The sequence below is a fragment of the Ailuropoda melanoleuca genome, chromosome 3 (genome assembly GCF_002007445.2).
Source record: "Ailuropoda melanoleuca isolate Jingjing chromosome 3, ASM200744v2, whole genome shotgun sequence".
Taxonomy (NCBI): domain Eukaryota; kingdom Metazoa; phylum Chordata; class Mammalia; order Carnivora; family Ursidae; genus Ailuropoda; species Ailuropoda melanoleuca.
Genome location: NC_048220.1, coordinates 53,253,710 through 53,278,881, shown reverse-complemented (window position 1 = coordinate 53,278,881; position 25,172 = coordinate 53,253,710). Strand labels below are relative to the sequence as shown.

The 25,172-nt window shown below is 34.6% G+C and overlaps 1 protein-coding gene across 4 annotated transcripts in view; it reads left to right on the top strand.

The window, feature by feature from the left end:
* AP3B1 (adaptor related protein complex 3 subunit beta 1) overlaps positions 1–25,172 on the top strand; it is a 263,254-nt gene that overhangs the window by 69,998 nt on the left and 168,084 nt on the right. For all 4 annotated transcript variants that reach the window (XM_034656409.1, XM_002920289.4, XM_034656410.1 and 1 more), the window contains exon 7: positions 6,147–6,329. In XM_034656409.1, coding sequence (XP_034512300.1) covers positions 6,147–6,329 — 183 coding nt within the window. The remainder of the gene's footprint in view (positions 1–6,146; positions 6,330–25,172) is intronic.

The window sequence follows — 25,172 nt, the reverse complement described above, 5'->3', positions numbered from 1 at the left end:
ATGTACCTTTGTGGGGAGTGGTGAGAGAGGGATTGCTAATTGAATTAAATATTGGTTTAGAGTTATATTAGTATGTAGTCTGACTTCTTTGATGTTACTGTAAATTGAAATTGCTTCATCCTTATAATGAACTTGTTATATTGGTATATAATGAAGCTCTTGATTTTCTGTATGGTAATTTTATATATTGCTTCTTTACCAAGTTCTTTTGTTTGATTTAGTTATTCATTCTCCATTGTTTATTCTAGAAAATATATCACCTGCCAATAGAGTGATTTTACTTCTTTTCCAATTCTTATGACTAACTTATTTCTCTTGTGTGATTACATACTTGTGTACTAGTAGTGGTGGAGATGGTGAGCATACTTGTCTTGTTTTAATCTAGAGGACGTGCCTGTAATGTATCTGTGTTAAGTAAGATACTGACCCTGATGATTTTCTGTCTTTGAAATGTGATAGTTTTAAATGGTGTCTCAGGGTTACTTGATGTGGGTCAGTTTTTTCCTGGTATTCAGTGAATGTTTTAAAAATGTAGATTCAGAACTTACATTATTTAGGCAAAGTGTTGTTTTGTTTTTTTTTTTTAAGATTATGGTTTTAAACATTAATTCTGTTCAGTTGTTACTTTTATTTCTTTAGGGACTTCAATTTTATGTAGGTTGGATCTTCTTTGCCTGTCTTTACATTTCAACCACTGTCTCTCTAAACATTTTACTTCTTTCTTTACCTCATTTCTGTTTACTTGGTTCTTTTTCTGCTTTTCTTTAATTTCCCCTTACTAAATGTTCATTCAGCTGTTTTCTTGCAAGGACACCTTGCAACTTAATCATCACGTGTGAATATTTTATTCCCCTCTCGGTTTCTTTCCTGGTTTCAGTCAGGTTCTGTTTCATTTCTTTCTGATGTCTTTATTTCTGTTGTCTTTTATGAATTTCTGATTCATACTCATTTTTCTGATTCTCAGATGCTTCTTTGAGGGCGCTTACTTCAATTTGGAGTGTTGTGTTGGATAGTTTTCTTTTGCTTCATCATTAATTTTTTTGTGGGTACTTTTCTTTGGTTGAATTGTTTTGATTTTCACTTTCTGTTTTCAATACGTGTAGATTACTTACATCTTTACATTTATTTGGACAGGGCTAGTGGTTTGAGTTTGAGGTAGCGTGCAGAATTCTTTGTATAAGAACACCCTTTCTGTCAGAATAGCAAAGTATGCTTTTCTGTTGGCTTTTTTGAGGGAGAGCATCCATAGGAAGGGGTGTGTGTCCTAAAGTTATTTATATTTATTTATTTATTTTTGGTCTTTCAGTATCCTAAATTTCCTCCTCCTATTTCTTTTCTCTGTCACCTTATAGTTTCTAAGGGACTCCTTTTCCTCTACCTCATTTTTTAACTGTTATCTTCTTGAAAATTTTCTTTTCCAAGGTAGTCTCATTGAATACTTCCTCCACCTCCTACCCTCTTGAAATTTCTTCTTCGTAGTCTGCTGGACCCCCCAGGAATCTTATGCAGTATTACACTTTAGAGCACTCTTTTTCTTTCTCCTATTGATTTTAGTGCCCTCTTTCTTTCCACCAACTCCTAATGGCTTTGTTATGGGCAGTTTTTTCCAGACTGCCATAGGTCTTTGTGAAGTTTTATGATATAAGCTTGAATGATAACTCTCTACTTACCTGTAATTTGAAGTTTGGAGTTTCTCTGTTTTTTAGCTATGCTTAGGACATAGGTTTTCATCTTTGATTTTTCTGGGTTTGGTTTGGGAGATTCAGATTTACCCAGGTATTGTAACTTGCCTACCCATTATTTAAATTAATTATGTTTTAAGAACATTTTGTGATAATTTTTTTCCTTTGTATGATTATAATCTGTTGTAGAAAGGTTTATTCTGACATTTATGCATATATTTATGGATCTTGTTTTTATTATTACTTTGTCTTTTGTAATTCTTTATTGAAGGAAGACAGGTGTATTTCCTTCCTCCCCAAAATTAATAATGTCAGTATTGACATTTAAAACAGTAAGAATCAGGGCACCTGGATGGCTTAGTAGGTTAAGCGTCTACTTTCGGCTCAGGTCATGATCTCAGGGTGCTGGGATCGAACTCCACGTCATCTCCCTGCTCAGCGAGGAGTCTGTTTCTCCCTCTCCCTCTGCCCCTCCCACCTGCTCATGCTCGCTCTGTCTCTCTCAAATAAATAAATAAAATAAAATAAAATAAAATAAAATAAAATAAAATAAAATAAAATAAAATAAAAATGAAACACTAAGAATCCCAAATCATTTTTGTGTAAAAATTTCCCAGTTAAGTGAACTGTGCACGTCTCATTTACTTCCACATTTTGAAAAGGAATTTATTTGTTATCAGCAGGAGCTTTTTGGGATCACTGTCATGATTTTAACATTGCTATTGCTGCTGATAAATACAAATTTGAAAGATGTTAATGTACTTAAAATTTTTCTTCATTTAGCATTTTGACTTTGAGATACATGTTCTGTTGCTTCTTTTAGCCTAAAGAGAAGACTTTCTGACAGTTAAGATCTCAAAGACAGTGAGTTCTATAATTCTCATTTTAAGGAAAGTTGGAAATATAAACATATTAGAATAGAATGCTTTGTCCATTTTACTAGAGTAAGATCAATATTTGTCATAAGAATAGTCCTTTTCTAAAAATATATCCTGTAGGGTTAAGAAATATTGTTATGGTAGGATAACTGGAAGAGCATTTTAGGGCTACTTAGGTAACTGTTGTTTAAAGGTTATCTATAGATTTTGAAAGGCACCCCACAACTATAGTCAGTAAAATTAAAAGGGAATATTTTATTAATGTTCCATTATCCCCATTCAGCTGTTACAACTTTTCTTTATATAATTTCTTCATTGTATATTCCTAGATTTACCGGTAACCTCTTATATTCTCTATTTAGCATATTCTAAACACACCTTTTCTGATGTTCAGTTACAAATTTATTTTTTAAATTTATAATGCTTTCTCTGGTTTGTCTTTAAGAGGTAGAAATCCATATTTGTTGAGCACTGTAAGCATAGCAGTGGACAGTCTTATTTAGAACACCTCAAAAACAAGGTGGTATTTATTTCCTATTTCTTTCAGGTTAATTTTAAAGAAATCCTTTGGATAGCTTTAGCTTTCTAATAGAAAACAGAGTTTCTTACGAAAACAGATTAGGTCAATGCTTACTGAAAAACTCAGTTGTTTATATATTTTTTATGACAAAGTTTCCCCTTAGTTTAGCTACAAAATGATGTTTAATGTATATATTGGTAGTTATAACTAAACTATGGGGGTAAGACACCGTTTTATAAGTTTTTGACTTAATGTTGGTAAAAGCTTCACTGTTGTAGGCAAAAAAACCCCCATATCTCTGATTTTGTGCAGATGTTTTATTGTGATAGATCTATTATCCAGCTATTAGAAGATAAATGACTGATCTTTCCCATTTTCCATGCCTCAAGAAAATTGAAATAAGAAAGGGAATATCATTTGGTTTGTATGATTAGGGCAGGTTGGATGGCCATTAATTTAAGAGAAGAAAATCTTGGCAGCATTGGCCAACTTATACCATATTATCAATCAAACCTTGATGCACTTCTTGTGATGACCCAGCACTCTCAGGTTTTTGCAACGTTAATTAGAATTCATGACAAAATAGATGCAAGGAAACGTTTTGTACCCTTCATAATTTTATAGAAAATTTATTGTTATTAGAGGAACCATTTGCTTAGTGTGATTTTTTTCATTACCAGCTTGTCAACTAGCATAGATAATCTGGAGAAAATATGAACTCCATAGATGGGGTGTCACTTTTGTTGATGGTTCATGTAGTTTACCTTGGAGCACAGCTAATGGCTGAAGTTCATAGCAACAGCACAGAAAAACGTGGCAACCAAGGGAAGATAAATGAACCATGTTTATAGCTTTAATATAAAAAATACATAAATGGAAAACTGCATTTGAATTTGATGAGCTCATTGCTAGTTTTGTTGGAGTGATTTATTTTTCCCCTTATATAAAAAGCTACTATTGACACAGTGAGATGGAAATTAACTGTCTGTTTTTGGGAAACCAATATTTTTGGTTTTGAAATCTGAGTAGATCATTTTATTTTAATTCTGGAAGTTTTATAGAATATTGAACGTTTAATAGACCAAAATTATCAATTCTGGAGTTAACCTAGGGTCAGTTCGTTAAATCCATACAATGAAATACCTAAAATGGTCAGTTTTATTTTGTAAGGGTACTTTATTTTATATTCTAATTATTTTTGTGTTTCCTTAAACTTTATTTGTACTTAAGTATTTTCTTTTTTTCATGTTATCGGTTAGTACTTTAGAATTATGTTGTACCTATAGCACTCAGTTTAATAAATTTAATAACATTTGGTAGCTGATTTTTCTTTTAATTGGTGTCTCTATTAAACACTTGGAAAAAATCTAGGCTTAGGCAAATACTTGATTTTACATAGTATTTCTTAAATTGAAACTTTGTTGAACTGCTATTTCAGTTTCATGGACTGTTTTATTCTAAGTGGTATTATTTATTTTTGTACTTAAGTATCCTTTATCAATAGATATGTATATCTTCTGTTAATGTAAGAATGGCCTATATATAAAATATATCTATGGATAGACAGATTTCACAAATACTAAGTTATTCTATAGTTTGATGTCATAAACTTTAGTTGTTTTAAGAGATTTTTAAATTATACTAAATCTAACTGTTTAGAAATATGATTATAATATAAAACAATTAGAATATAATTTTCAGAGTGATTTGTGCAGAAGATATCAAAATGTGGAGATGAAAACATAAACTTAACTTCCTTTCCATATCAATAGCAAATAGGAAATTATACGTATAATACATTTTTTATTTAGTTCACACAAATAATCAATTCTTTGCTTTTTCGATTGAAGTGCATTCATGCTGGGACCAGCAGGCACCAGTACATGGGCAGGGCTGGAGTCAATAAATGCGGCTTCACGTTTATACTGATTGGTAATTCATAAAATCCCCACAGGACTAGAAACTTGTTTAGCATAATAGCAAGTCTATATTCTGAGCTGTTTTCTTTCAATTGTATTGTTGGTTGCATATTAATAAACTAAATGTCAGCCAAGTAGAGGGACAAACACTAAAAATACAAATATTATTGTATCTAATATTTTTCAGAAAGTACCATTTCAATAAGTTACATTTCTATTTAATTGCTTATTTTAAGTCATTGGGGAAATTTTAGACACTAAAATGAAGATCCCTAGTGTTTAGAAAGAATATGATATTAATTTATTTTTTCAACAGTATTATATTGTTGGCTAACCGCACATATATCAGTGGTACATATAGAAGTATTTGTGTATTACGTATTCTGCTTAGCTTGTATCTTTATACCAAAGATATCTTAATTTCACCGCTTTGCCCAAGTATGACAATTACAAAAACAGCATTTATGGTTCATTAATTGGTCTTGGAGAGAGCTGACTTTTGTTGGTAATACATTATTCCATCTTATATACATTGTTACATAGGTTATAATAACACACTAAAATTTTACCCTGTGTGTTTTCTTTGTAAATGAAATATTGGTAGAAATTAACAGGTGGATTAAAATGTTGAAGAGTTGAAAGTATTTTGTACCAGAAACACTTAAGAGTTCCTCACACACTTTAAAATAAATTCATTGTCTTTCTCATTTTAAAATGACATGATATGGTCTTTGTTATTGTCTTGATTGTTTTTCTGAATGTTGTTATATACTAAATAATGAATCTTTTGATTGAAACTTAGGTTAGCTTTAAAAGTGAAAAATGTGTATGACAAATATGTTGAATCTATGCATGAACAATTTATTAAAATTTAACTTGACAAAAAATTGTTGGAATTTCTAACACTAACACTTCTAATTGTAATATTTCAGGAAGGTACTAGCTTTTCAGACATGTTATAGCAATGATTCTTTAAGGGAGTGACACTTAAAATTTGTTATTTATACATGAACAATCATTTTTTAAATCAAATAACTGAATACTTTAAATATTGTCATAACACTGAATGTATCTCTGTAATGCCTGAGTAGAATCTTTGATGGAGGGAAAATGTTTTTTAATGAGTTACTATTTCTTCCTTTTCTAGCTGGTAGCTGGCAGTGTCGTGATGGCTTTTGAAGAAGTGTGCCCGGATAGAATAGATCTGATTCACAAGAATTACCGCAAGCTCTGTAATTTACTAGTTGATGTAGAAGAGTGGGGACAGGTTGTCATAATCCACATGCTAACTCGATATGCTCGTACACAGTTTGTCAGTCCTTGGAAGGAGGTAAGTGTTGAACGGATTTCCATTTATAAAGTATACTAAGAAAATGGATGAGCTTTTAAAAATGCGTATAGTTGTAAAATACAGAGATCTGCATATTTGTGGAGGACTCCTTTTTTTTCATGTTCTTTTGGAAAGCAAGAAACAAAAATCAAGGATGATTTTTCATTATTTTGGCACTGATTGATATATGCTTAATGACGTAGTTTAAAACTTTTAGTTTGTTACTTGGCAAGAGGCCCTTCTTAGGAGCAGAGTCTGCCTGGCACAGTGTTTGCAGTGATATTGCCAAATCACAGATTTTTTTTGAAATTAGTTGCTTTCTTATCTTTAAGTCTCAACTGTTCGAATGACTCACTTGTGCAAGTGGGTAATGTGATTCTAGCACATGTGAATTTATACCTAAGAGAATTTCTTGCTTTTGTAGGTAAATATTGCTGAACTTTTAAACTACCTTTTCCTAGTTCTATATTTTAAAATGTTTGTTTTCCTGTTTTTCACTTACGCTGATAGAATTTTTGTAAAATTTGTAATTAAATAAACGTGAAAATGAAGTTTTCTTAGTGCATATTAACATTAGAGGCATACTTAATACCTTATTTTTACTTAATTGATAGTTGAGGAAATTTTATTACGTAGTTTGAAATATAGATCTTTTTGTGTATATATTTAATATTTAAGTGTAAGTTTTAAACTCATTTAAAAAAAGAAATTAAATATTACAAGAATAGCACATTCATTCTAATCTTGTGATATTTCTTTTTTGTCTTTTTAAAAAGCAGGCGGGGGGTGGGAAGATGGGCAAAATGTGTGAAGTGGAGTGGGAGATAATAGGCTTCCAGTTATGGAACGAATAAATCATGGAGATGAAAGGAACTGCTTAGGGAATATATTCAGTGCTACTGTAAAAGTACTGCATGGTGATGGCAGCTACACTTGTGGTGAGCACAGCATAATGTATAGAGTTGTCAGATCACCATGTTGTATACCTGAAACTAATGTAACGTGTGTCAACTTATATTTCAATTAAAAAGGAAAAAGTAGTATTATAGACTTTTAAAATCAACTGCCTGTAAAGTAAAAGACCGGAAAGACCCCAATTATAACGGTTTGTATACAAACTTATGCGTACCTACACTTTTGTTGCTCAGTACATTTGAGAGCTCAGTTCATTTCACTTTTGTTAATTAGAAATAAAGTGAGAGGAAAATGTATATAAAATGGAGGAATGTTCATAATACGTATTTTAGATGACATGTTAAGCTTTCAGATGTTTAAGCGGCTTAAATGTTTGAAATATTCATTGATGCTTTTTTACAGTAACTTAGTATTGTTAGCATTAAAAAGTATTTTTAATTTTTAAAGGTATATCTTTATCCATAAGACTATTTGTAATACCTACTCCATCTTAATTTTAGTATTAAGAAAGTGTTATGGTTATTTAAAATTGAAATCTGTTTTTGAATTATTAAAATATAAAAATCTCATGCTATATGACACTTAAATTGATGATTGCTTTTTTTTTTTATAAAGTTAATTTTATTTGTCACTGAACAAAGTAAACTCTTGAAGGCACTTTTCCTGGATTAAGCAACAACATGCCTGTGCTGCAAATGTCTTGGCCCTTTGATGTAAATGATAACTTTGACAAGAGATTTTGGTTACTAGTAATAAGTTGTTCGATTTTGGCCAGTTCTTTTCCAGAGTGCTGTTCAGATACATTTTTTTCCTGTTAGAAGGTTATAAAGTAATTTTGCCTTATCTAACCACTGTCACTATTTAATAAGATTTAAAATTTTACTTTCCTATCACCATCAATCATTTTCAGTATCTCTATACAAATAATCCTTTGCTTTGTTATTGTGTAGAAATTGGAGTTAAAATACATCTTTCCTTGCCATCTCTCCTAAAAATATGTAAGAGACTTTAAAATCTGTGTTTTTGGTTTGTCTGTTTATTTGTGTTTCTGTTCCTTGAATTTTATTTCATCTTACTTTGGGTAAAATTCATGTTGAGAGCTATTTGCAAATCAAGGAGGGTAAATGTTGTACTACCATATATAGTTACTCTTTTGACAGGTAATTTAAAAAGTTGGGTCTATATGCATGTATTCCATGTGTTTTCACATGTGGATTCTTTGGACATTAATTATTACAAACATGAGATGAAATCTGGTCCTTATCCTGGGTACGCTGAAACTGGGCTAAGTAATTTCTACCTTTGCCACTTATTTGCACTCTGACCTTAGCATTATTCTAGATTATGTGGTTGATAGACTAATTCATTAGTTTTCAAATGTGCACCTCAGTCCTCAGGATGCTGTAACACTGCCACAGGAACAACCATAGGGGGCAGTGGTGCTCCAGACCCTGCAGCTGTCCGGGTTCTTGCCTCTTTTCCAGATAGAGCAGCCTTCATTTTTGTCTGCCTTTCATATACAGCTATAAATATGATTTCCTTTGAGAAAGATTCCTTGGCTTAAAGGAAGAAAAGAAGAAAATCTTAGTAAAATAGAAGATCTGTAAGGGTGTAACTGTTAACTATAACAATTTTTTTTTTAATTATAGAAGGAATTCAGGCACACAGTGAAATAAAATATAAATCTTCCTTATAACCTCTTGGTTGACCCCTTAGAGGTATTTAGTGGCAACTGTTAAATTTCAGTTCTAGTGGTTGTAAATTTTATTTCGGATAACACATTTCACTTTATTTATTAATTTAAAGTGATATTAGTTGATTCTAAAATAAGATAACAGGCCTTTATTGTTTTGTATACATATGTCTTCTGTTCCATACCAGCAGGAAAGATTTGGAAGGGTCATCCTTTATTGCAGTATTAGAAGTTAGAGATTGTCCAAGATGTTAAGCTTTTGGTACAAATATATTTTATAAAATTAAGGTTCAAATGGATTATCATCATTTATTTAGACCATGTCCATGCTTACTTTTTGAGTTAACCCATCTCAGACTTCCTGTATGGCTTGTTAGAATTCTGTTTCACCGAGCAACTTTTCAGTGAGGAGCCCAGGCACTTACTGTAATCTTGGAGGCTTTTGCATCCAACTTTTTAGGACTACACATGGTAATTTTAATTTTAAGAATTAAATTTTTTAATTTAAATTAAAGGGGGTGCCTGGGTGGCTCGTCGGTTAAGCATCTACCTTCAGCTCAGGTCATGATCTCAGGGTCCTGGGATCGAGCCCTTCATTGCATTGGGCTCTGCTCAGTGGGGAGTCTGCTTCTCCTCTCCCTCTGCCCCTACCCCCTAGCGTGTGCTCTGTCTCTCAAATAAATAAGTAAATATCTTTTTTAAATAAAAAATTGGCAAGCTGAATTATAAAGCTGGAAGAAACTTAGAAGTATTCTGCATTCCTGTCTGCTTTCATTTTTCGCTTCTCACGTGTGTAGAAAGCATACCATGTAGTAAAGAACTGCTAAGAATACTATAGGATATAAAGACAAAGTGGAGCAGTATTCTGTCATAGTCAGTGCTTTTTTGTTATAATCCTATTTTACTACCAGGTCTTGAATGTATTTTTTTCGCGGAATTAGTAGAGTGTAAAGGTGTTCATTCTAGCACCTCATCCCCTTTTACATACAGGCAGGAGTCACTTATATAAATGCTGTATAAACACCATTTTATGATATATAAAGGGCCATTTATTTATCTTGAAGTGAAAGATTTTACAAGTGAGAAAACAGTTTCATTAAAATAATATATTGATTTAAAAGTTATTTAAAGTAAAAAAAAACTGCCTATCCATACCAAATTCATTAAAATCAAGGAATTTCTTTCTCCGGTTCTAAGATAAAATGTGAAAAATAACATTGTGATACTTTAAATTTAGCAATTTATTTTGCTCTACTTACATAGTATTTTATTGGAGATTGGACAGTAGCAATTATTATACCCATTTTATAGATGACAAAACCGAGGCGTATAGATTTTAACAACCCCCCTAAGATGATATTGCTTGTAAAATGTGGAGCCAGGAATATAAACAGAGTAATCTGATCCCTAGGTCAACAGTCTTTCCTTTATTTTCTATTACCTCATGACCTTTTCTTTTTTTTAAACTTCTTGACTTTTAAATTAAAATATCTTTTTGCTTACTTTAATAAGTTACTCTGTTTTTGCTTATTGCATTCCAGTTGAAGCCATTTTTGAAGCCTCCCCCCAATCCATAGTGTTTAGACATTGCAATTAGGTAACAACTATAATTAAATTTGCTTTTCAAAGAGAAAAATTGTGTTTTTCATTAAATTTTTAAAACATTTATGTTTATATGCTTGAAAGGTAACAAAATTGTTTTTTTGAGGAATCAAAAATTAGTAGAAATACTTTTTGAGATGAGCTCACGTAACGTGCTTTTGTCAATAAGTTCTCAAATGAACACATCATATACAAACAAGCTTCTTCAGGGCAGAAGAGATTTTTCATTTAGTTTATTTGCATCATTATAGATCAGTATTTAGGCTGTTTATATGTAAATGTATGATTTGAGGAACAATTAAGTGTTGACAAAGTAGATTGCAGTCATATCAATTGCAGTGCATTTTCCATAATTTTTCTAACTGACATCTTTGATGATAAATAGTGGATGCCAAGTCAAAGCCGATTATACAGTGCACTAGGAATTCATAGGGCTGTCAGGGAGAAGACCGATTGACTTTAAATTTACATATTAATGAGAAGATTTGTTAAGAGGGTGCTTGACTATAGAAAATAACAGCGTATTTATAGGGCACGACATTTTATAAATAAAGCTGATGCAGGAAAATGGAAATTAAACCTTTTAGGTTAATAAATTCAAGAGACTGCTAAAATGCATATTTGCATATTTATTTTCTCAAATTTACCTTACTCTTTGCAGTCCATGTAGGTTTTTTGTTTTTTTTTTAATTCTAGGTCAAGTTTGTATAATTTTCAAGGATATAAAATTCCTTAAATATTTTCTTTGTGTCATTCAAGCTGATTATGGGAGAATACTTGAAGCATTAATGTAAATCTCTAAGACTAAAGTTGCTTTGGTAGAAATAATGGATTTTAAAAAATAAATGTTATAAAACACCAAGTAAATTTTAAGAGTATTAAAAAAACCCAAAAACCTTTAGTGGTGTTAATTATAAACTGAAAGAAAGCTTGGGCACTGGGGCCTGACAGAAAGGTTTTTAATTTTATGAATCTAGCTCTTTAAAAGTTGAACTTTCTCTAGGAGATGACAGCTTTGCAAGAATTATCAAAATTTTTTACTTTCATGATTTAGAACTTAAAACTTTATGTAGTCGAGTTACTTTTTACTTACGAATCCAGGTAACATAATTTTAGTGGCAGTATGCATTCCATTTTGAAATTTGGAGTGATTAATTTACTTTTATTTCTCTCAATATATCTGTACTTTAGTTATAAAACCTTAGATAGGTGTAAGAAAGTTCCAAGTTAAAATTTTGTGTATTTTGAGATAAATTTCTTAAGATTTTCAGGGACAGCTATAAAATAACTCATCAGAACACAAAATTCATATGCATCGTTCTTAATTAGCAATTTTCTGAAATACAAAGGTAAGGGGAAGGAGTGCACTATGTCCTGTCGTCCAGGACTTACACGTTAGAGATTACTTTTTATTGAATTTTAATTTTCTTTATAGGTTAATTTTCTTTGTAAAATAAATTTTGTATTGTACCTTACTAGTGAACTATTTTTGAATCTCTCTATTGTGTGAATTCTTAAATAACAGTAATGAGGAATTATGGTAGAATCCATGCTTTACAATACAAATACAAAAGTTTTTGGGCACTTTTTCCAGGCACCTATTGATAAAGAGTTCAATATGTAGTTTATTGGGAAACCATGGACTGTGTGCAGATACTGAAATGGGGTCTCGCTTCCCTCCATTGGTTATGAAACATTTATCCTAAAGAGTCCTTATTTTTCTTGTTCATAATTTATTTTTGCTTGGATTTTTAACTCATGAAGTTTTTCTTTTTTTTTTTTTAAAGATTGTATTTATTTATTCGACAGAGAGAGATAGCCAGCAAGAGAGGGAACACAGGCAGGGGGAGTGGGAGAGGAAGAAGCAGGCTCCCAGTGGAGAAGCCTGATGTGGGGCTTGATCCCAGAATGCTGGGATCATGCCCTGAACCAAAGGCAGACGCTTAACGACTGTTCCTCCCAGGCGCCCCTCATGAAGTTTCTTTTTAACAATATTTTTAATTTGGGGGTAAACATCTGCCTTTGGCTCAGGTCCTGATCCCGGGTCCTGGGATTGAGTCCTGCATCGTGCTCTCTTTCTCTGTCAAATAAATAAATAAAATCTTAAAAAAAAAAAAATCTTAAAAATCTCAAAAAACCCCAAAACAAAACAGAGTAGATCAATGAAAATCAAATTACTGATAAAAAGACTTGAGATAATAAAAATGCAAATAAAAAGACAAACATTAGGGGCGCCTGGGTGGCACAGTGGTTAAGTGTCTGCCTTCGCCTCAGGGCGTGATCCCGGCGTTGTGGGATCGAGCCCCACGTCAGGCTCCTCCGCTATGAGCCTGCTTCTTCCTCTCCCACTCCCCCTGCCTGTGTTCCCTCTTTCTCTGGCTGTCTCTGTCGAATAAACAAATAAATAAAATCTTAAAAAAAAAAAAGACAAACGTTAAAGCAATTTTTTTAAAAAGGTGAAAGTAGAGAAAGATGTAAAATAGAGTGGTATTTCTGAAGCATATAAATGACAAATGGAGCAAGAAAAAAACTTGGAAGATCAAAGAAAAGAATTCAAAAAATCTACATAATAAAGAATTGAATATGTAGATCATATAGAATGATGCACTCTGAGATGCAACCTTACTAATCTTTACAGATTAAAAAAAAGGCAGAGATTTTTATTAATTTGTCAGAGAGAGAGAGCACACAAGCAGGGGAAGAAGCAGGCAGAGGGAGAAGAGGGCTCTCTGCTGAGCAAGGAGTGGCTACAGGACTTGATCACAGGACCGTGGGGCTCATGACCTGAGCTGAAGGCAGACACTTAACTGACTGAGCCATCCAAGCATCCCTTTAATCTTTAACAGTTTTTACTTAATTTGGTAATGATAGTGATTTGGCTTTTATTCACTTAGGTTTCAATCTTCCATTTTCTTTATTATATAATTTTATCATCTCATTTTTGAACTTATGTTTTCTTGAGTTCATGATCTTAGTAACTTCTTGGAGATTTACTTTTGATACATAGGGAATATTTTTTCCCAGAATGATTTGTCTTCTGCATTTTTTAATGTGTGCTGTGAATTTGTTACCTAGTTATTGTGCTCTTTTTGTATTGTGAATCCTTGGGAAGGTCTGGTGCAGACATTTGTTCTGATACAGTATGAGTTCTTAGTTTTGTACAACCACACTGAAAGACGGTTTTGTTTCTTTCTCTCAATTTCAATTTGAGTTGTGTGTATTTTATGTCATATTTGGGGAAAGGAGTAACTTGTGGGATAGTAAATTTAACCTCAGCAGAGATTGAAGGTTTTTGTTTTGTTTTGTTTTGTTTTGTTTTGTTTCTGTTTTTGTTTTTTTAGAATGCCTGAGCACTTTTTCTGGAATTTTCCCAAGTGCCCTATACTAGCATTCGTGCCACCTAGTATATTTCTATGGAGAAATATTCTTTTTTTTTTTAAAGATTTTATTTATTTATTCATTTGACAGAGATAGAGACAGCCAACGAGAGAGGGAACACAAGCAGGGGGAGTGGGAGAGGAAGAAGCAGGCTTCCAGCAGGAGCCCGATGTGGGGCTCGATCCCATAATGCCGGGATCATGCCCTGAGCCGAAGGCAGATGCTTAACCGCTGTGCCACCCAGGCGCCCCTATGGCGAAATATTCTTGATCTTTATATTATTTTCCTTTATTCATTGTTTAATCCAAGAACTGTGCTGTTCATTGTAGTAGGTGCCAGCCACATGTAGCTATTTAAAATTGAAAAATCAGTTCCTCAGTTGCATTAGCCACATATTAAGTGCTCAATAGTCACATGTGGCTAGTGCCTAATGCATTAGATAGTGCTGATACAAAATGTTTCCTTATCATAAAAGTTTCTTTTGAACAGTTGCCTCAGAGTCTCTTCACCTCTTTCAGGGAGAGCCAGCTTGGTTGTTTACTCTCCCACCTCCTTCTGCTCACTGCCTGTTTCTACCACTAACCTTCCTCACCACCCCACCTGCCCTCAGTAGAGTGAAAAGATAAGAATAACCTCTTTGTTTTCTTCTATTTAAATTTGGGGAGGAGAAGATTATTAATGAACATTCTCAAAAAGCAAGGAATGTGTTTTTCTAAAATCTGCTGTTTAAAAAAAACTTAAAAGTTTGTGCCAGTAGACAGTGACCTTCTTGTTGCATTACTATTGACTGATCCTTTGCTAGTTTTACATTTTATTTTCTTCACATTTTTTACATTTCAGAAAGAGATGATCTTCTCTGTCTTTATTTCACCATCTTTACAAGTCCCAGAATGTTCATGATTTTAAGTATTTTATGACTTCAACATGTACCAACTTAATTTTAGGAGGAGAGACTTAGAGTTTAAGAAGTTAAGAAATGTGATTCGTTTTTCCGCCCTTCTCTCATGTCTGTCTGCTACGTGTCCTCTTTCTTCCTGAGCTTTTTTCCTCCCATAGATACTTATATCATTGTAATTTCTCTTGTCTGTATCATCCATTTGTTTCCTTACATTTTTCTCTGTGTTAGCCTTATTACTTATTACTGGATACATTTAATCATGAACTTCAGTCTTCCGACAGGTCAGTTATTTATATTAATCTTTAATTGTGTGATTTTGCTGCTTAATAGTTTTCTATATTCACCTTAGAAAAGATAATGATTATATGTAAACTAACAATGTAATTTGAAACATCCAGTTTTATTCCATTCTGTTATCCGTTTAGTTGTGTCTGTATTGACTTTAAATTTCTGATACAGACCTTAAAACCACTGTAGTCTTCCTGGAAGTAGCAAGCCTTCAGTAGATTCCACAGTTCCAAAATAGTCACATCAGACAGATTCTTCCAGTGCATGTAGAGAATGGAATGGAATGGAATCTTCCAGGTGATGTGAAGAATGCAGCACTGTTAGCTGTCTTAAACAGCTGACCCCCATTGAAAAAGATCTTCCTTGCAAACAGATTTTCTATAGGGATTGAACACCCACATACTTTTATTTTTATTTTTTTAAAGATTTTTATTTATTTATCTGACAGAGATAGAGACAGCCAGTGAGAGAGGGAACACAAGCAGGGGGAGTGGGAGAGGAAGAAGCAGACTCATAGCGGAGGAGCCTGATGTGGGGCTCGATCCCATAACGCCAGGATCACGCCCTGAGCCGAAGGCAGACGCTTAACCGCTGTGCCACCCAGGCGCCCCTGAGCACCCACATACTTTTAAGGAAGCCATGTTGCTCCCCAGGCTAATCTGGTCTAATGTTAATAACTACAGTCCTCTTGTAGATGATGGGGTTAGGAATGGGGATATAATGCAGTTCTGGCTAATGAGACCTAATGGGAAGAGTGAGGAAAATGGAGTGTGGAGGTGGGGTATATGAGAAGGGTTTACTTTCACATCAAGACTTGCAGTTGACTTGCAGTTTGACTTGCAGTTGAGATGTACTACTTCATGGACTTAGCATTTCAGCTTCTACTAATGGAATGCCTTGATTTGGTTAACTCTGTAGAAAATTTTTGCAAAAATTAGCCATTTAAAGTCACTGTGGTCACTGTAAGACAGTCAAAAGTAGGAGAAAACCAGAGAGGATTCTGTATTTGCAAGGCTAAAATTTCAAAGGTGTAAGGTTTTTGAATTTGTAGGTTTTTGTCTGAAGTCACTCCCTAGACTCCTACAATAATGGAAGACACCACAGGCTTACTTACCTAGCTGTCAGAGAACAGACATCAAGACTGGCAGAATAACTAAACATTTGGGGGAAATTCCAGAAGGTGAACCCCCTGGAAATGCATACTAAATAACATCCAAATCCTTGGCCAAACAATACAGTGTCGATGTGTGGGGAAGACTCTAGTGGATCTAGCAAAAAAGCAGCACCTGGAAGATAAAAGAACTAAATGGAGATTTCACTTGCTGGCCACATTAAGGTAGACAGAGTTTCCAGTTTGAGACCAGTGAAATACCTGCTGTAACAAATACCAGTACACTTCAGAGGAATGCAATGTAAGGGAGACTTTCATGGTGTGTGGTTGATCATATCCAGAATACAATTTTAAAAAATCAGTGGATGTGAGGGGCGCCTGGGTGGCACAGCGGTTAAGTGTCTGCCTTCGGCTCAGGGCGTGATCCCAGCATTACGGGATCGAGCCCCACATCAGGCTCCTCCACTATGAGCCTGCTTCTTCCTCTCCCACTCCCCCTGCTTGTGTTCCTTCTCTCACTGGCTGTCTCTTCTCTGTCAAATAAATAAATAAAATCTTTAAAAAAAAATAAAATAAAAAAATAAAAAATCAGTGGATGTGAGAAACAAGAAAATAACTGTTGCTCAAGAGAAAAAGCAGTCAGTAGAAAGGCACCTCAGTATAATCAAGAAATGGCACTTAACAAGTAAGTAAAGCAGCTATTAAATATATGGCCAGAATACTAAAAGCAATATAGGTATGTTGAATGAATAGACGAGCAGTCTTAACAGGGAAAAGACACCATAAGAAAGAACCAAATGGAAAATCCAGGACTGAAAAATACAATGATTAAATGAAAAATATACTAGATGGGCTTAACAGCCAAGAAGAGGCAGTAAGAGTGTCAAGAATCCTGAAGGTAAATCAGTAGAAATTATGCAGTCTGAAAACAAGACGGAAAAACAAGGTAAGACTCAGAGCCATGTGAAATAATATCAAAGAGAATGAAATACCTGTAACTGAATTCCCAAAAGGAGAGGAAGGAGTGAATGGAGCAGAAATAATACCTGAAGAAGTAAAGGCTGAAAAAAATGTCAAATTTAGTTGAAGGGGAAAAAAATCCAAGCACACTGCCCCAGGAAACTTATCAGATTCTCCAGCAAAACAAGTAAAAAGTCATACTTACACATATTATAGTTAAACTTCTGAAATCAAAAGAGAAAAAGAAAACATTGAAAGCAGGCAGAGACAAACAATGCATTATATACAGAAGAATAATGATGTGACTTAACTGCTGATAAGAAACAATGGCTCCTAGAAAACGTCTTAAAATTATTGACGGGAAAAACTGTCAACAATGAATTCCATGTTGAACAAATCCAGTCTTCAAAAGTAAAGGTGGAATGAAGATATTTTTAGAAGAACAAAACTGAAAAATTCCTACATGGGGAAATTGTATTACAAGAAATACTTCAAGAAATTGTTTAGGTTGAAGAGAAATGGTAACTTGTAACTGTAGAACAGAATAAAGATTGAAAGAAACGGCATATATGTGGGTAGATATCATAAATTACGCCTTTTCTTTTTCCTCTTCATTTCTTAACATAGAGTTTCTGTAACACACATACACACAAATTATCTCTTTGTCTCTGACAATCACAGACTGCACTTGCTTATGCTTGAACTCTGAACTTTTCTGTACACGCATGGAGCTGTAACCTTTGTCTACATTGCCACAAGTCATTGTGTGGACATATGTTTGTATTTGTATGGGAGTGGAATTGCTGCATTGTATAGTAAGTATATGCTCTGCTCCTTCTTATCTCTAGTTCCTCCTCTGAACAATCAGTTCCAATTCTTAGCTTTGTAGTCAACTGGTTATCCATATATTATTTTTAGAACAACTTATATAACTTTTAGAAGTGACTCAAAGGATATCATTTAATTTAGAGGTAGGCATATTTTGGAATTAATCAAGAATAAATGCTCCCTTTATAAAATTTTATGTTTTATTTAAAGAGTTTTTCATAACCTAGACTTTAGCTTTTTAAAGTCTTTAAATTGGTGTTTCTTGGAGCCCTTATTTCCTACCCTTGCTTTATCTAGAGTATAAACTTTTTTTTCCATAGAATGTAATTTTTTCCCCTAAAATATAAGTTTTAGGGTCCTCCATAAGATTAAAAAAACCCTTTACTGATTTATTCCCTCCTTGAAATGTCCCCGAATATTTTAAGACCTCTGCACTAAACTTATTCTTTGTCTAAAATGTCCTAAAGGAGAATTATATTCATTAATTTCAATTCAGCAGACATTTACCTTCTCTAATATATTTTCTTTATTTCAGAGGTTAAGGTAAAGAGAATGAATACATGAAGAATCATGATTAGTTCTACTTAGGTTGATTTTAATTTTATTTCATAATTTGATTGAATGAGAACCACTCTAAAATACATTCTGCATAACAAAAAGCAATTCTTATTTATTCCTCATCATTAGATAGGAATTAGTTTTCACATAATTAGGACCCTTTCTCATGTCTTAGAACCTCTAGGCTTAACAGCATGTGTCATGAATATATTTTATTTCAGAAAAAATTGAAAAAAATCCTTATATAGATTTAGACTTCTTAGTAACAAAGTTTGGAAACCTGCATTCAGAAAGCTTCTTTCTTATATATTGGAGCTGAACATACAGTCATAAGAAATGAAAAGTGCTGTGGGCAATTGAACACTGTGAATTTTCATAGTGGCTCAACAGAAAGTTACTGGACACAGGTGTTTCCATAATTGTGATGTATTGGGGGAGATTCAGTGTTCAATGGTCCTTAAACCCACACTTCCACCTGTGTGGCATAGTGGTCACTGGGCTGTGATATAAAACATGTAAAGTGAAGAGCATAGCATTTACCTCATGAAAGGAAAAAAGTCTCAAACCAGTATGCATATCCTGGTTTGTTTTGTATAGACATGATTTTGAGGGAGAGAGATGACTTTTTTTCCTTTGAGAAAAATATTAAGTTTAAAATTGTATTAAACAGACTTCTTTTTCCCTAGTGGATATATTTCTCTGATAAGGTGTGCTATATCCATACTGAATAGTTAATTTAAGCGATTATGCTGCTGCTAATCACCTACCCACTCTGGTCTTCTTAGGAATATCTAACCCAATGTCAGAGAGATGTACCACCAGTATATTGCTGTGGTATCTATTGTCTGAATGTTTGTGTTCCCCCAAATTCTTACATTGAAGTCCTAGCCCCCAGGGTGATGGTATTTAGAGGTGGGGACTTGGGAAGTTATTAGGTTTATTATTTTTCAATTTTTAAAGATTTTATTAGTATTTTTTTTAAGTAATATCTACACTCAACATGGGGTTCAGACTGAGAAGCTGAACAGGAGTCACATGCTCTACTGACTGAGATAGCCAGGCACCCTTGAAGTAATTAGGTTTAAATGAAGTCATGAGGGTGGGGCCTCACCATGGGAATAATGTCCTTACTAGAGGAGGTATCAGGGGCACCTGGGTGGCTGGTTAAGCATCTGCCTTCGACTCAGGTCATGATCTCAGGGTGCTTGGATTGAGTCCTGCATTGGGCTCCCTGCTCAGCAGGGAGTCTGCTTCTCCATCTCCCTCTGTTCCTCCCCATCCCTCCCCCGACCCTGCTCGTGCTCGCTGTCTCTTTCTCTCTCCCTCTCAATAAATAAAAAATCTTTAAAAAAAAAAACAAAAAGAAGAGGTACCAGAGAGCTTCTTCCTCTTTCTTTCTCTGCCATGTGAGTACCTAATGGGAAGGCAAGCCATCTGCAAGGCAGTAGGTCCTTACCAGGAACCCAGTCGGGTGACATCTCGATCTTGAACTTGACAGGCTCCAAAACTGAGAATTAAATGTTTATTGTTTAGGCCACCCAATCTGTCGTATTTTGTTACTGTACTGACTAATACAGGTATCTCAGATCGTGTGAGACTGTCATGATGTATTCCCCTGCATAGCATTTAAGCATTAGGTCATAGTCTTTGTCCACAGCAGACTACGGAGATTCTTTTGTCCTGGTTCAAATCTTAAGATTGTGCTAGTGCCCTCCAGGCTATCGCTGAATTTGGAAGGCACCTGGGTACATTCAGTGGCTTTTTCTTGACTACTACAAATGCCAAGTTAATGAGAGAGAGGACAGGATGAATAATAATGATTTAGAGGTAAAATCCTGGCCCACCACTTTCAGTCTATGAGATTATTGATAAATTCAGATAAGTTTGTATACCTCAGTTCTTTTAACTTGGGAAAAAGACAGTGAATACCTGCTTTGCTTACCTCATGGGGTTAAGGATCCAGTAAGATATTTGTGAAAGATCTTGGCCAACATTAGGAATTACTTCAGCTGAGTTGTTTATTTCTATTGACTCCAGTGTTATTGGTGACATGTTGCAAAAGATGTTTTTCAGGAATATTTGATTCCTTCATCAGTTTTCATATATGAGCAGATTTTGCATTATGTAGTTTTTAGTTGTCAGTTTTATTTTTTATTTCTTGTTACTCCTTTGTGAACTAACATAAAAATCATAATTTATTTCTTAGTTAATCCATTGGGATAAAATGAGCAAGTCTCTCTGTGTCCTAAGATCTCTTAAAATCAAAGTTTATCCTGAGTAAAAAATTTTGGGTTTAAACACTGACTTACTGCAATTTTTGTGAACATTTGTGTTTGGAGCTTCAGGTAAAAAATTTATGTACAGTATTACTACTTAAGTATAATTTCACACTTTATTCCATGAGTCTATGTAATAATAATGGTACTTTAAAGATGTATAAACTATGCCGTTATAAATACACTTTGTAGAGTGGAAGGTAATTTTTTTTGCCTTCATAAAGCTTATATTTAATGTAATAACATTTCTCTTTACTGAAAGTAAATGTTTTAGAGCAAAGTGAAAAGCTAATTTTATTCTGATGTTTTTATATTAGCATTTGGTGTGGTCAGTACTCAGTGAAGGATGACCAGTCTTCATATGAGATAGGTTCAGATATTAAACTCACTGGTTCTTTACTCCCACTGGTTCTTTTTAAAAATTACAGTTTATTTTTTAGAGCAGTTTTAGGTTCATAACAAAATAGAGCAGAAAATGCAGAGTTCCCATATATTGTTGACCCTTGATAAACACAGGTTTGAACTGCGTGACTCTACTTAAATGTGATTTTTTTTTTTTTGCAAATACAGTACTGTAAATGTATTTTCTCTTCCATAAGATTTTCTTAATAACATTTTCTTTTCTCTAACTTTATTGTAAGAATACAGTATTTAATGCATATAATGTACAAAATAAGTGTCTATTGACTGTTTATGTTATTGGTAAGGCTTCTGATCAACAATAGGCTATTAGTGTTAAGGTTTTGGGGAATCTTAAGTTGTACTTGGATTTTTGACTGCTGGGCATGAGGGGGTCAGTGCCCCTAGCCCCTGAGTTGTTCAAAGGTCATTTGTACTCCCTATTTATTTACAGACTCAATCATACCACAGTGGTACATTTATTACAGTCCGTGAATGTATATTAATACATTAATTATCACATGAAGTCCATAATTTATGTTAGTGTTCACCTGTGGTGTTGTATATTCTGTGTAACATGACTCCACCATTGTAGTATTCTACTGAATAGTTCAGTGCCCTAAGAGCCCTCTGTGTTCTGCCTAGTCATCCCTCTCCCTACCCAAACCCTGGCAATTAACAATTTTTTACTATCTCGAGGGTTTTGCTTTTCTACAATGTTGTATAGCTGGAAATCATACTCTTTGTAGCTTTTCTAGATTGGCTTCTTTCACTTAGTAATATGAGTTTAAGGTTTCTCTCCATCTTTTCATGGCTGTATAACTAATTTCTCTTTAGCACCAAATATTCCATTGTCTGAAAGTACAACAGTTTGTGCATCCTTCCACTTGCTGAAGGATTGTTTGTGTTCAGGAATTGGTTATTATGAATGGAGCTGCTATAAACCAGCTTTTTTTTTTTTGAGGTTTTTTTGGTGTAGGACTCTTTTGAGTTTTTGTAGGTTTTTGTGTGGACTCATTGGAGTGTGACCAATGATCATGATTACTAGATCTTTCAGTATTGTATATTTAATTCTGTAAGATGCTGCCAAATTGTCTTTGATAGTGGCTGTACCATTTTGCATCCCCACTGGCATGAATTGAGAGTTCCTGTTGCTCCACATCCTCATTAACATTTAGTAATGTCAGTGTTCTGGATTTCGGTTATTCTCATAGGAATGTAGTGGTATCTTATTACTGTTTCAGTTTGCGTTTCTCTAATTACATATGATGTTAAACATCTTTTTATATGTGTATTTGCCATCTATATATCTTCTCTGGTGATTTTTCTGCTCAGATCTTTTGCTTATTGAGTTGTTTGCTTTCTAATTGTTGAGTTTTAACAGTTTTTTTTCAGGGGGATTCAGGCTGCATAGGAAGACACTGAATGCACCTCTTCCCATGTACACAACACACTTAGAGCTATAAATAGAATAATTTTCCTCTGAAAAGAATTTGAGAACTAGGTGAATAGCACTTCTACACCAAAAGATGAAAGAGACACATTAAGATGGGTAGGAGAGACAAAGACATGGCCTCACCCATGACCTTATCCCAGATATAGTGACCACACAGTCAGGAGGGGTCTCCAAAATATGTGATTTTCCCTTGAGGAGTAAAGGTATTGTGTCACACTTCAGGCACCCCAGCTCTAGGGGCTTGCACCGGGAAGGCAAGCCCCCAAAATACCTGGTTTTAAAATTCAATGTGGATTAAGACCAAAAGAATCATAGAACTATAGGGAAGAGAGATTTTGCTCTTAAAGGGCTCAAGTACAAACCCCACCTATCCTGAGATTAAGTGCAAAAGTAACAGTTTGAAAGCACATACCATAAATGAGGGAGACCCACTTACTAATTTTAAAGTGCCTGCCAGAGAGATAGGAATCTGCAGGGATTTTGTCTGGGGATGGAGGTGCTGGTGGATGCTATTTTTGCAATCTCATCCTAACTTGCTGGTGATAGAGCAAATAAGCATCATTGTTGGTGCTGTCCCTCTGGCCAGCTAGCACTGGAGGGAGGGCTCTGTCCATCCCATGTAGCACCAAAGGTGCAACGGGACCAAGCAAGCATCCTCAGCCCCATGCTCCTTGGGCAGGATTCCATCTGTAACTGGCAGCATTCCAGACAAAAGTCCTTAGCCTCACTCACCCTGAGTAGAGAGCAAATTGTAACTGGGATGGTCAAACAATTTGAACCCTGCTTGCTTCACAGAGTGGCTGAGCCACACCTAGTCAAGTGAATGTTTCCAGCCCTGACTTCCTGTGCAGCAGCCACAGCTCTGTCACAGGCATTGGACACATAAAGCCTACACAAGGGATTACCTGTGAGAGTCCCTGGCTCTGAAGGCTGGAGGGAGATTACAGTTGTGATCCACATGGAACACCTCATACACATGAGCAGTCCTCAGACTGAGGGAGGTAGCTATTTCCTCTAATACATATAGAAAAACAGAGCCACAGGCAAAATGGAGAAACAGGAATATGTTTCAAACCAAAGAGCAAGGTAAATTCCTAGAAATAGATACTAATGAGATGGAGATAAGCAACCTACCAGATGAAGAATTCAGAGTAATGATTATAAATATGCTCATGGTTCTCTGGAGAAGAATGGATAAATACAATGAGAATTTCAACAAAGAGAAAATGTAAATACCAACAGAATTTATAACTGAACTGAAAAATACACTAGAGGGGGGGCGCCTGGGTGGTACAGTCATTAAGCGTCTGCCTTCGGCTCAGGGCGTGATCCCGGCATTCTGGGATCAAGCCCCACATCAGGCTTCTTTGCTAGGAGTCTGCTTCTTCCTCTCCCACTCCCCCTGCTTGTGTTCCCTCTCTCACTGGCTGTCTCTCTCTGTCAAATAAATCTTTAAAAAAACAAAACACTAGAGGGGTCCAGCATCCAAATGGTTGAAAGAGAAGTACTCATCAACAAGCTAGAAGACAAAGCAATGCAAAACATCAGGCAGAGCAGCGAATTTAAAAAAAAAAAAAAAAATTCTTTTTTTTTTTTAAAGAAGTGAAGATACCCCAGGGGACACTTGTAAAACATCAAACAGGATAGCATTTTCATTATAGGGGTCCCAGAAGGAGAAGGGAAAGAGTCAGAAAAATTACTTGAAGAAATTATGGCCAAAACTTCCTTAATCTGGGGAAGGAAAGAGACATCTAGGTCCAGAGATTTCCAGATAAGATGAATATATTGAGAAACATAATTAAAATGGTAAAGATTAAGGATAAAGAGAAAAATCTTAAAAGGAGCAAGAGAAAAGCAATATTATATACAAGGGAAACCCTGTAAAGCCATAAACAGATTTTTCAGTAGAAGCTTTACTGACCAGAAGGGAGTAGATGATATATCCCAAGTGCTGAAAGGCAAAAACTGCCAACCAAGGATTTTTTTACTCTATAATGTTATCACTCAGAATTGAAGGATAAATTAAGAGTTTTCCAAATAAGCAAAAGCTAAAGGAGTTCATTACTACTAACATGGTCTTACAAGAAATGTTAAAGGAACTTCTGTAAGCTAAAAAGAGAAGGCACTAATTAGTAATAAAGTGTAAGAAAGTAAAACTCTCACCAGAAAAAGTAAATAAATAATAAAGGTTGTGGATCAAACACATATAAAGCAAGTGTGAAGGTTAAAAGACAAAGTAGTAAAATTAATTAAAGATACAATAATTAGTTAAAGGGTACATAAATTAAAAAATGTAAAATGTGTCAACAGGGGCACCTGGGTGGCACAGTTGGTTAAGTGTCTGGATCTTGATTATGGCACAGGTCATGATCTCAGGGTTGTGAGATTGAGCCCGACGTCGGGCTCTGTGCTGGGCATGGAGCCTGCTTGAGATTCTCTCTCTCCCTCTGCCCCTTCCCCTGCTTGCATGTGCACTATCTC